This window comes from Sceloporus undulatus, chromosome 3 (genome assembly GCF_019175285.1).
Source record: "Sceloporus undulatus isolate JIND9_A2432 ecotype Alabama chromosome 3, SceUnd_v1.1, whole genome shotgun sequence".
In the NCBI taxonomy this organism is placed as follows: domain Eukaryota; kingdom Metazoa; phylum Chordata; class Lepidosauria; order Squamata; family Phrynosomatidae; genus Sceloporus; species Sceloporus undulatus.
In genome coordinates, this window is record NC_056524.1 from 131,588,046 (window position 1) to 131,600,934 (window position 12,889).

General features: G+C 43.9%; 1 protein-coding gene across 7 annotated transcripts in view; it reads left to right on the forward strand.

Moving 5' to 3' along the window:
* Nucleotides 1-635: 635 nt before the first annotated feature.
* Nucleotides 636-12,889, forward strand: part of PCDH9 (protocadherin 9) — a 1,031,874-nt gene continuing 1,019,620 nt past the window's right edge. For 6 of the 7 annotated variants that reach the window (XM_042458679.1, XM_042458682.1, XM_042458681.1 and 3 more), the window contains exons 1-2: nucleotides 636-1,255; nucleotides 3,113-6,267. In XM_042458679.1, the coding sequence (XP_042314613.1) occupies nucleotides 3,232-6,267 (3,036 nt within the window). In that variant the 5' untranslated portion in view covers nucleotides 636-1,255; nucleotides 3,113-3,231. Of the gene's footprint in view, nucleotides 1,256-1,630; nucleotides 2,575-3,112; nucleotides 6,268-12,889 lie in introns of those variants that run through there. The other variant, XM_042458680.1, reaches the window with a different exon arrangement.

Genomic DNA, 12,889 nt, shown 5'->3' on the forward strand with positions numbered 1-12,889 from the left:
ACCCACTAGGTGGCCTTGGGCGAGTCACACTCTCTCAGCCTCACGGCGAACACCCCCCCTAAAGAAACTGTACCGAGGAAACCCCCAAGCAATAGGGACGACAGCGGGATCGAAATGAGTCCGGGGCGACTTGAAGGCATGAAGTAAAAGTGGCCAGAAGAGAGTCCTCGAAGAAGAAAGAAAGAAAGAAAGAAAGGAAAGCGCAGCAGTGAGGCTCCGTCTCCTTCTGTTGTAAATGTCAGTGAGCTGCAGATACTCTGCACATGCCCAGAGGAGCAGTGCTCTCCTTTCCAACAGGTAGAATAATAATAATAATGAAAATTTATTTATAGCCCGCCTTTCCCCAAAGGAGGAGAGAGAGAGAGAGAGTCTTATAGCCGGGAGTTGTGCTCTTTCCAAGCATCCTCCTCCTCAGTCCTTCTGCAGGTAGACCCTCCTCCTCCTCCTCCTCTTGTCCCCGCCCCCTGCCTTGTCTGACATCTCAGGCACCCAATCCCCGCTCTTCCTCCGCCCCCCTGGGCCTGGGGAGCCAATGGGAGGCCGGCCGACTCTGCTCTGCTCCCGCCCCCAGCGCTGGGCTTGCAGAGAGTTATATCAAGAAACCCAGTTCGGGGAGAGAAGGAGAGAGAGCGAGAGAGAGAGAGAGAGCCGGGGAGCGCGCGACCCAGGCGCTTCCCGATCCGCTTTCCTTGGAGGCGCCTTTGCAGAGAGGAAAGCATCGCTCCGGAAGGAAGGAAGGAAGGAAGGAAGGAAGGAAGGAAGGAAGGAAGGAAGGAGACCCCAGTTTCGCTCTCCGTGGTGCTGATGCTGCCTCCTCTTAGAGCCCCGAAGTTGAGGATGCAGGGGCTTCCCATCCATCCAAAGCCCTGGATCTGATCTGGATTGTTCGCCTCCCTCGGATCCCGAGCTGAGCCATCCCCGGGAGGATGAGGAGCCCCGGCCAGGAAGAGGAGGGAGGAGGAAGAGGAGGAGGAGGAAAAGAAGGAGACCCTGCCGCCGCCGCCGCTGCCTCTTCCTCTCCCAGGGCTTGCTGACTCCCTGGCCACTAGTCTTCCTCTCCCCCTCCTCCTCCTCCTCCCCACGGACCCCCCCCAAACCCACCCCTCCCCCTCTCCTTCCGCAGTCACTGGTGATCCGATGGGGCTGGACCGGGGTCTTCTCGGAAGAAGGAGAGGGAGAAGGAGGAGAAGGAGAAGGCAGCCTCCTCCTCCGCCACCGCCGTCGCCTCCTGCTGCAGCTCGTCCGGCGTCGCCAGGTACCGCGGGGAGGGCAGGGCAAAGTTAGCCACGCTGCCAGGGATGGACACAGACAGACACACATCATAGACACACAGATCTATGGGGCAATCGCCCTCAGTTGCTTCTCCAGAGCCAGGTCTTGTTGTGCAGGATGGGCTTTTTAATACACACACACACACACACGTACACACAGAGACTTACATATATATATATATATATATGCGCCAATCACACTCAGTTTCTTCCCCAGGGTCAGGGCCAGTTATACAGGATGGGGGACTTTTATACATAAACACACACACACACACACACACACACACACATATATATATATATATATATATATATGGGGCAAGTCGCACTCAGTGGCTTCCCCAGAGCCAAATCCAGTTACACAGGATTGGGGGGCTTTCATACACACACACACACACACACATAAATACACACGTACCCACACAGACTTACACACACGGGGCAATCACACTCAGTCTCTTCCCCAGAGCCAAGTCAAGTCGTATCTCTGTGTGTGTGTGTGTGTGTCTGGGGAGAGGGCTGTCAATATGGCAATGTTGTGGGAGGGAGGTTCTCTGCCCTGCCTTGAAGGTTGAGCCTCCTGCCTCCTTGGCATGGCCACTATCCCTCCCTGGGAAAGGATCACGGACCTCCCCGCCTGGCTTTGGATGCAGAGGGAAGATCAAGTCTCCTGCCCCCCCCCCCCCACCTCCTTCCTTGGCTCCCATCTGAGCAGAAGGCGCCTTCCTCTGCCTCCTTCTCTCTCCTCCTCCTCCTCCTTCCCAGCCAGGATGGATGGGGGGCAGCTGCCTGCCAGTGTCGCCGTGGCAGAGGAGACCGAGCAGCCCACCCTCGCCCTCCAAACTCCCCTCCAGAAGCATCCAGACAAACAGCCACCTCCCCTCCCCTTGGAGCATCCTTCTGCCTTCTCTTGGTAAACATCTGGCTCACCGCTTTGGAGTTGCTTCCAGACGCTGCTGCTGCTGCTGCTTCCTCCTCCCTAAATCGATCTCTCCCTCTTTTCTCTCCCTCTTTATTTATTTTGAAGTTGGGCACCTTCAAGCTGAGAGGCATAGCTACTCTCTCTCCCTCCCTCCTTCATTCTCTCGTTTTTTCTGTCTGTCAACATCAGGAGAAGGTGACATTTTGGCTGGCTCTGGGGAAAGAAACTAGAGTTCCTTGTCGTTGCCTTTTGATTTCTTCCTTCCTGGAGAAGGAAGGGTGGGAAGTGGGCAGAGAGCTGCTGCAGAAGGGTTCAGATCATTCCTGGCATGGCCCTAGCAGAAGAGAAAACCAACAAGCCAGAGGGACCAAATCTAGCTAGGTATGGGGAAGAAGGGGAAGGTGGGGGATGCATATTATTTAAACATAATAATAATAATAATAATAATAATAATAATAATAATAATAATAATAACCTTAGTGTGAAATGGATGGGTGGAAGGAGGACGGGTTTTATGAGCAGCCTGCCAGACTGCTTTGGGAACAGCGTGTGCCTCCTTCTGTGTGTGAACTTGCATCTCTCCCCCTTCAATCTTGCAACTAGTTAATTTTGCTCTCAGTGTGCAAAGGCTAGTGGCGGTCTGCTTGGTGCATTCATGGAGAGAAATTGCTCACCCACATCCACAGAGAGGGAGAGAGGAGGGGAAGAAAGAGGGAGTGGGAAAAGAAAGAAAGAAAGAAAGAAAGGGGAAAAGAGAGAGAAGGAAGCAGGTGGTGGGTATTTCTCATGTATGAGTGTGTTTGTGCACGCGTGCTGTCGCAGGAACGTGGCTCAAGACTTGGCCGTCACATCTGGCATCCTCAGTTAAAAGGAGACAATAACACTTGTTTTGTTGTTCTTGTTGTGATTGTGTTGACAGGGACTGTCGGGAAGTACAAGCTGTGATGTGATGCCTCCTGCAGTCGTCTTCTTGCTGAGGAGGCAGCAATCCATTGTGGAACCCTTGCAACCCTGAGACGGAGCTATAAACACATTATCATGGACCTGAGGGATTTTTACCTGTTGGCTGCTCTGATCGCCTGCTTGAGGCTGGATTCGGCTGTAGCTCAAGAACTTATCTACACCATCCGAGAGGAGCTGCCGGAAAATGTCCCCATTGGGAACATACCAAAGGATCTGAACATTTCTCACATCAATGCTGCCACAGGAACCAGCGCTAGCCTTGTCTACAGACTGGTCTCCAAAGCAGGGGATGCCCCTTTGGTGAAAGTCTCCAGCACCACAGGGGAGATCTTCACCACCTCCAACAGAATTGACCGAGAGAGACTCTGTGCAGGAGCTGCTTACGCTGAAGAAAACGAGTGCTTCTTTGAACTGGAGGTAGTGATTCTTCCCAATGACTTTTTCCGGCTGATCAAGATCAAAATAATTGTGAAGGATACCAATGACAATGCCCCAATGTTTCCATCTCCTGTCATCAACATTTCCATCCCCGAAAACACTCTGATCAACAGCCGCTTTCCCATCCCGTCGGCAACGGATCCTGACACTGGCTTCAATGGGGTTCAGCACTACGAACTTCTGAATGGGCAGAGTGTTTTTGGACTGGATATTGTGGAAACACCCGAAGGTGAGAAGTGGCCACAACTGATCGTGCAGCAGAACTTGGACCGGGAGCAGAAAGATACCTATGTCATGAAAATCAAAGTTGAAGATGGAGGTACTCCACAGAAATCCAGTACAGCCATTCTCCAGGTCACAGTAAGTGATGTCAATGACAACAGACCCGTTTTTAAAGAGAACCAAGTGGAGGTTCACATACCAGAGAATGCCCCTATAGGTACCTCTGTCATTCAGCTTCATGCCACAGATGCAGATATAGGGAGCAATGCAGAAATCAGATATATTTTTGGTGCCCAAGTTGCTCCTGGAACAAAAAGATTCTTTGCTTTAAATAACACCACTGGGCTGATAACAGTTCAGAGGGCCTTAGACCGAGAAGAGACTGCTATCCACAAGGTGACGGTGCTGGCCAGTGATGGCAGTTCTACACCTGCCCGGGCAACTGTTACTATCAATGTGACTGATGTGAATGATAACCCCCCTAATATAGACCTCAGGTACATAATAAGTCCCATCAATGGCACAGTGTATCTATCTGAGAAAGACCCTGTCAATACCAAGATTGCTCTCATTACAGTCTCAGATAAGGACACTGATGTAAATGGCAAAGTGATCTGTTTCATTGAGAGAGAGGTGCCATTTCACTTGAAGGCAGTATATGACAACCAGTACTTGTTAGAGACCTCTTCCTTGTTGGATTATGAGGGCACCAAAGAATTCAGCTTTAAAATAGTGGCCTCTGATTCTGGCAAGCCCAGTTTGAACCAGACTGCCCTGGTAAGGGTTAAGCTGGAGGATGAGAACGACAACCCTCCAATTTTCAGCCAGCCTGTAATTGAGCTGTCAGTTTCTGAAAACAACCGTCGTGGTCTGTACTTAACCACTATTAGTGCCACTGATGAGGACAGTGGGAAAAATGCAGACATTGTTTATCAGCTTGGCCCCAATGCCTCCTTTTTTGATTTGGATCGAAAGACTGGGGTTTTGACAGCCTCTCGGGTCTTTGACCGCGAAGAACAGGAGCGGTTCATTTTTACTGTTACAGCCCGAGACAACGGCACCCCTCCCCTGCAGAGTCAAGCTGCTGTGATAGTTACGGTACTGGATGAGAATGATAACAGCCCCAAATTCACTCATAACCACTTTCAGTTTTTTGTGTCAGAGAACCTACCAAAGTATAGCACTGTAGGTGTGATCACGGTGACTGATGCCGATGCAGGAGAGAATAAAGCTGTGACTCTTTCCATCCTGAATGATAATGACAACTTCGTTCTTGATCCTTACTCTGGAGTTATAAAGTCCAATGTTTCTTTTGATCGTGAGCAACAGAGTTCCTACACCTTTGATGTCAAGGCTGTTGATGGGGGACAGCCACCCCGTTCGTCTACCGCCAAAGTCACCATAAATGTTATGGATGTTAATGACAACAGTCCTGTAGTCATCTACCCACCTTCCAATACTTCTTTTAAGCTGGTACCTCTCTCTGCTATCCCTGGCTCTGTAGTGGCTGAAGTGTTTGCTGTTGACATTGACACAGGAATGAATGCTGAGCTTAAATATACAATAGTGAGTGGAAACAACAAAGGTTTGTTCCGTATTGATCCAGTGACGGGTAACATTACCCTGGAAGAAAAGCCTTCTCCTACTGATGTGGGGCTGCATCGATTAGTGGTCAATATTAGTGACCTGGGTTATCCTAAATCCCTACACACCCTTGTCCTTGTCTTCTTGTATGTCAATGATACAGCTGGAAATGCCTCTTACATTTATGACCTGATCCGCAGGACTATGGAAACACCCTTGGACAGGAACATTGGGGACAGCAGCCAGCCCTATCAAAATGAGGACTACCTTACTATCATGATAGCGATTGTGGCAGGTGCCATGGTTGTCATTGTGGTAATATTTGTCACCGTTCTGGTCCGCTGCCGCCACGCCTCCAGGTTCAAAGCAGCTCAGAGGAGCAAGCAAGGGGCTGAGTGGATGTCTCCCAATCAGGAGAACAAACAGAACAAGAAGAAGAAGCGGAAGAAAAGGAAGTCTCCCAAGAGTTCCCTGTTGAATTTTGTTACCATTGAGGAATCCAAACCCGAGGATGCAGTTCACGAACCTATCAACGGGACCATTAGCCTTCCAGCTGAGCTGGAGGAGCAAAGTATAGGAAGATTTGACTGGGGCAGTGCACCACCCACCACCTTTAAGCCTAACAGCCCTGATCTTGCTAAGCATTATAAATCTGCCTCTCCACAGTCTGCTTTCCATCTTAAGCCTGACACTCCTGTCTCGGTGAAAAAGCATCACGTTATTCAGGAACTCCCCCTGGACAACACCTTTGTTGGGGGTTGTGATACCCTTTCCAAACGCTCTTCCACTAGTTCAGATCACTTCAGTGCCTCAGAGTGCAGTTCCCAAGGAGGCTTCAAGACAAAGGGCCCCTTGCACACCAGACAGGTAAACGAGCACTTTTACTGGTCTATAAGTACTGCATACAAGTGCCCACTCAACCAGTATTAAAGTGCCAGGATGTCTTTTCTTTCACTGTAATTTTAGCTTAGTTATACTACGAATAGATAAAGGTGGGGTGCTCTGAGGGGGGAGGGAACCTGCCCCTTTACTATATCTGGGGCAAGACTATGCATTTATAGAATGAAGATGGTGGTCCAAAGTTGCAAGTCACCAACTTTATTTTTTATTTTATTTTAGAAAGAGCTACATGCACACACTCATGCACAGATACATTTACTCTTTCTCTCTCTCACACACTCACACACATGCACATACACACACCTACACGTACTTGTGCAAAATCGGTCAAAACATACCAGTTTAGAGGTTTAAGTAAAGAAGAAGAAGAAACAATAACAGTCTGCCAAATTCATGTCAAAGGGAAAAGAAACTGACTGTTTAAGGATTAAATGTGTTAACTTAAGAAGAGTGGAAGGTTCACATGAGGCTGACTTAAGCATGCTTTGTTTTTTTCTCTCCCCATTTTGTTTCAAACTGATCTGGAACATTTGTTAAGTTACTGTTGTTCAGAGGGTTAATTTTTTGGTCCTCATAAACGGTCCAAGATTGTGTGGCACTGTGCTTGTTGGGCAGGATATAACTAAGCTATCAGAAAGTCTTCCTCTGTTTTGACTTACAAAGATTCCGTTGTAAAGTTGTGTGTCTATTAGAGAAAAGGGTTGTTGTTTTTTTCCTGCTTTCTGTGTGTGTTTTTTTACAAAAATGGCCAAAGTACACTTTAAAATAGAATGCATTTACCATAAATAATAAAACAAATTATGCAGAAAAATGCCACCCCACTGTAAATATGTTTTCATATTTAGTAAGTGTACAGTATAAGTGATCTGTCATAACTCATTTTAAAGCTGTGAAATATGCCATACAAAGAAGGTGTAGGAGGTTGGGAGATCTCATATTTCATCCCAATAATGGCACTAGGGATTTGGGCGTATTGGGTTTTTTGTTTTTATTTTTGTTTTTTTAAGGTCAAATAATTCTTTGCTAATAAAGATTTAAATGTGGTGCTGTCTAATTCATTTCACTGGTGCTTGTCTTTTGCCACTAAATTAGAATGTCAGAATAAGCCTGTAGATGGCACTAAGGTACTATGTGGCTTAGGCTGGCTGGATGCCAATCCTGCAGTAGATAAGAAATGGGGGGAGGGACAGTTCAAACTGGTACTAAAGCCAAAGAAACCTTTTATTTAATGACAGTCGCAATGAAGCGACCAGTAGTTAAGCTAGCATGTTTTGCTGTAGCTTGGTAGCACTTAATTTTCATTGCACCAATTGCCTAAGGCTCTAGCTATATCAAGCACACATATTGTTGTTGGCATTATATTCTCCAGAGTTATGGTGGATTTTTTGCGGTCGATCACAACATCCACAGTCAGAAAACAGAGCAAAAACTCATAGGGTTATGCCACTAGAGATGAATAGTCTCCATTCTCTAGCTTGAGTCATTTCCCAAGCTTTATGTTATGTTTCTCAAAAGGGCATCTTGACTTTTCGACATATCTCTGTTAACAAGACATTGCATTTAAAAAACATATGTGGAATAAATTTGTTAAAAAATATATTTGAGGAAAACCTTTTCACACAGAGCTCTCCTTCAGAAGTATTTTGAAGTTACTCTGCGCTCCAAATGATGTTTTTTGTCATTTGTCCATTTCTGTCCACACAACTTGAAAAGAAAACAATAATACTCCCAAGCATTAAGCCTCTGTGTAACCATCAGAAACTGAGATTCATCCTACCCCTTCTGTGTTTGTTACAGAGATATGTGACATTGTTTTGATATTAAATGAATCTGTTCCACTTTAGTTCTCATTTCCTGGGCTCTGTTACAAGAATGGGTCTTAACTTCTTTGAGGAGTCAAATGGGGATTAGAATCACAAATACAGAATGGTTTACCTGGCAGAGCATGTAAGCACCACTCAAGAGACTTGACAGTTCAGGGTGGGGAAACATTTTTTTAAAAAGTCATATTGGCCTTTGTATCATCTTTATTACTCCTTTTTCTTTAAAGTTTAAAGCACTTTGGAAATGTAAATGTGGATATCTGGTTTTCAAAGAAGCATATTCTGACTGGGTTGGAGCTACAGAAGAATGGATGAGATCCAAAATGATTCAGATCCTGTTGTTGATGGCATAAATCCCTTATAGCCCAAATCAGAAGCAGGGAATATGTGGCTCTCTCAGTGTGGCTTCAGTTCCACTCTAACCAGCCCTATCCCCCACAGCAAGTGATGGTATATAATGGGAGTTGAGTCCCAGCAACATTTGAATAACCATGCAATCCCCATTCCCCGTCCAAACAAAAGTTTAATCAGAGTCATCCAGATCCTGCATGTTTTTCTTCAATAGCAACAAGACAGCTGTCTTTGTAACCAAGGGAAAGAGTTTGGTTAGGACCGACTTTTGAGAGGCTCACTGAGACAACTATTTTCAGTTACTCACCAGCTACCAACAGTTAATTAAATGGCATTTGGTTGACATGATATGGCTTGATATTTAAAAAATAAACAAAACAAAAAACAGATGTCTTGGTCCTCTGTTTTGTAAAGATTATGTCACTGCCTGACACCACATTATAGCCATTGGTGGCAAGATGTGTGGAGAAACTAGTACATTGTCATTATGATTTTCTTTCACTGTTAAGGCACAACAGTTGAACACATGACACTTTGAAATATATTCTATGTATGACAGTGGGATTCACTTGCATAGAAATGTGTTTTGGCACAGAAAGGAGTAAAATAGTTTTGTGAATTTTTTTTAAATGGTTTTGGGTGGTACCCCTTTGTGTGTGCTTTTTGTTACTATAGAGTCATACTGAGAAGAAGAATTTACTGGACATTTACTTAAAACCAGACAGTTGGGCTTCTGCAGCAGAATTTCCAGTGAATTGTACCTAATTTTTTTAGTAGAAAAAGATGGTTCGGAGGAGGGATTTTATCTTACTGTTTATTAACTAAAAGTGTTCACCAATCTTGTACCTGCCAGATGTGTGGAAATACAACTGCCATAATCACCATCTAAAGTGTGTACTGTATTGGCTGGGGATGATATGATCTGCAGTATAACATAGCTATAGAGTATCAGGCTGAGGAAGGTTGACCTGGATGGTTGGTGTTTTGGTCATTGTCTGGCCAAATATGTGGCATAGACCCGTGGAAAGTTCCTCTGAGCAATTCTTGTTAAAATGGATAGAATATGAGCTAGGTAACTCTTATGTGACTTTCATTTATTTCATTCAGAATTGTTCAGGAAAATTTTACTACTACGTATGACTCTGTCTTTCTCCCCTTATAGAACTTCCCTACAAGATAATAATACACTAGTTTTGTTATAAATCAGCTGGTTGTGGAGGTGTGGAAGAATGGCCTCTTAGGAAAGTGCAAAAATCAACAAACCCTTTGTTAAAATAACACGGACTTTTATAAAATATTCAGCCTGAGTATAGCACAAAATTAGGAAACAATGCAATTTGGTTGCTCTAAATGCCCCAACATTTTGAAGTAATTTGCACTGTTAAGACTTAAGATTTCATTGTTCTTGAATACATTGAGTTTTAAATTTAATGTCCCACATTCCTTTCAGCAAGACGTATATCACTTTATGTTCAGTTTGTTTGGGCTTTGTTGATCCACTGGATTTTTGTCATTAAAAACAACAACTCATTTATTTATGCACTCAGAGTGAGAATCCTAGGTACATGGGTTGTGTATTGGCTTCTAATATTCATTAGGGCAGCAAACAACTGCTTAGAATAAAGGAATATTGAACCACACACCAATGCAGCTTCTCAAACAACAGCTCAAAACAGACAAGCCAAAAGGTACAGTTTCTGGCTGCTTCAGGGCATGACCTGCAGATTATGCACATCCCTGATGCAGACAGAAACCACTCTGAGCCACCTAAGGCCCAAGGCTGTTGGCAAAAGGAGCGTAAAAAATCTGCTCCTTGCTGGTGGCCTGTTTGCGACCATGCCAGCGGCTTAGTTTCAGAGCAGGCTGTGCAGTTGCTGCGGTTCCCCTGGCCTATCGCATTTGGAGTGGCCAGGGGCTAGTCCAAGCTGCCTATTTGCTTTAGCCCAATGATGTTGGGTCATTCTTACCAGACTATTGTCCTAACTTCTATAGTAGATCTGTAGGAAAACTATGTTGTCATAGTTATATGCCAGTATTTATGCTTAAAAGGGTTATGAGTTGTGATCTTGGTGACTAAAATACAAGGTACTTTAGATACCAATACTGAAAATATTTGTATATGTTTCTTGGGAGATAGCAGCATTCCATCAAACAGATCTGTAGGGAAATTGCAACAATTTTGTTGTCAAAAATGAGAAGATCGATGCAGAATAGGTACTGAAGTGTAGATGTAATTTCCTAAGATGTAGTTGTGCCATTAAACATACTGCACTCAAAGTTCATGTCCTGGGTTGGAAAAACGCTAAACCATAAATTAGGGCTAATCTCCACTTTCTTCTCCAGCTCAGCCACAAGGACATCAAAAACATTTGCTTCCTTTTCGAATAGTGTGTAAGTTGCTGTTACATCTGAACAGGCTTGAGATTAATTTAAAGTATTTTTTAACTTTTTTTTTTTTTTTTTGAAAAGCTGGTATCATGGATCCCAATTGGAAGCTGATTTGTGTGAACAAACTATAGTTACAAATAGATTGCCCTGGTTTGGACAGAACAACAAACTGTGCTTTCAGCTGAATCTGCACCAGAAGAATGGTGTGTGTGTCTGTGTGGTGGTCCAAACGTGAGACTCTTTCATGAGGCATGTGACAGTTTTGTGTTACATCTAAAAGTGGCCATTGAGTGATACATGGTGCTTTCTCAATCACTGGATAATGACTGGTGCCAAAAGAGGTATCTATTGAGTATGATGGAGGGTTAAGCCATTTCTGTATGCCAAACATGTCACACAGTATGTGTCAGAGCGGAGGGAGATAGTTTGAAGAGAAGAAAGTGAAACTTGCTACCAAAGATCCATTGTCCAAAGGTTTAGGTGGTAACATTGAATGCCCTCTAGATTTTAATTTGTATGCTCCCACATTACTAGGAATTGTGGCTGGAAATCCATATCACATGCAATAGATGTGTAATCAGGAGTTACATACCTGTAAAATTTATCTATATTCACAACTCCTATGTAGTCATGATAGTGGCACTATTACTACAATTTTAACTGGCTCCCTCAGGCTACTTTACCAAACATTGGCCACTCAGAGGAAGGAGATCCATTCTTCTGGCAATTGGGACATGGGTGGATGATGTCCCCAACATCTTCCTGCTAGTAAGCAAGGCTGTGACATTCAAAAGCAGGACCCTTGTAGCACTTCTATGTCACAGCCTTGTTCACTGGCAGAATGAGGTGGAAATGTCATCTTTAAATAATTGTGTAGATAACTGAACAACGGCATAGCTAACTAAAACTAATAAGCAAATTCTAAAGAATTAAATACAACCAGCCTTCTGTATCCATGGATTCTGCATCCATAGATTCAACCATCCATGGCTTTAAAAATTATCCCTATGTGTGTGCATGTGTGCCCACACAGTGGTTGTGGCCCTTGGACCAAACCCCAGTGGATATCAATGGCTCACTGTAAAACAAATGAAGAACTCATCTGCACCATCCTATCCCAGATGGATTGCTATATAATGATTTACTCCTTATGTTTATTATAAGCACAGATGAAAACATCGTCACCAAATTCTCTACTAAATATTCTCTTAAAAGTAGATTTGTAGGCAGAAACAACACTTGTGGGAGATATCTACATTCTGTCCATTTAAATCCCTTGGTTGTATTAGGGTTTTGCCTATCGGTGAAAATCAGTACTCAGAAAAGACTTGCTTAATGAAGAACTTATAAGATGTGTCTGGCTTTATTTACACATGCACTTGCTCAAGGACACACAAAACTAACATACAGTAAAAGCTTTAAGAACTAGGAAAGACTGAAAAATGCAGTGCATTGCCCCATTCTTATATAACTTTTTGTTTTAAAAAAATGTCAGCAGGTTTTGTTCAACTGTCTAAAGAAATTCATCTTTGAGTTGAGACCAAGCGTGGAAAACTTCAGTTGAAAAGAAGATTTTGTTTTTGTTTTTTGGTGGGATGGAAAGCAAAAAAACATGTGAAAACATGAGGTTGTAATGAAAATTCGAAAATAACCTTAAGCGATAATACTGTTTTGAATAGCAGCAGTGGAAATGCTAAGCTAGAAAAAGGCATTTAAAAACAACAACAACATAAAATTCGGTTTAAGCCCCAAGAAGCTTCTCACTTCCCTTTTCTTTAATGCCGTGGGTTTGGTTTGTGTGTGTGTGTTTTCCTTTTCTTTTTTGATGTGTGTGATGTTTTTATGTCTGTCTGAATCATTAGGATTTGTTTTCCCATGGATGTGCAGTGTATAACTTTCTTAAATCTTATCACTCATGGAGGAGGAAAAAAAGATGGTAAGAGTTCAGTGCTATCAGAATTTTGTGTGATATAGTTCCTTTGTGTATAGGGACAAGGAAGGATCGTCTAGTTACTATTTCAGATTTT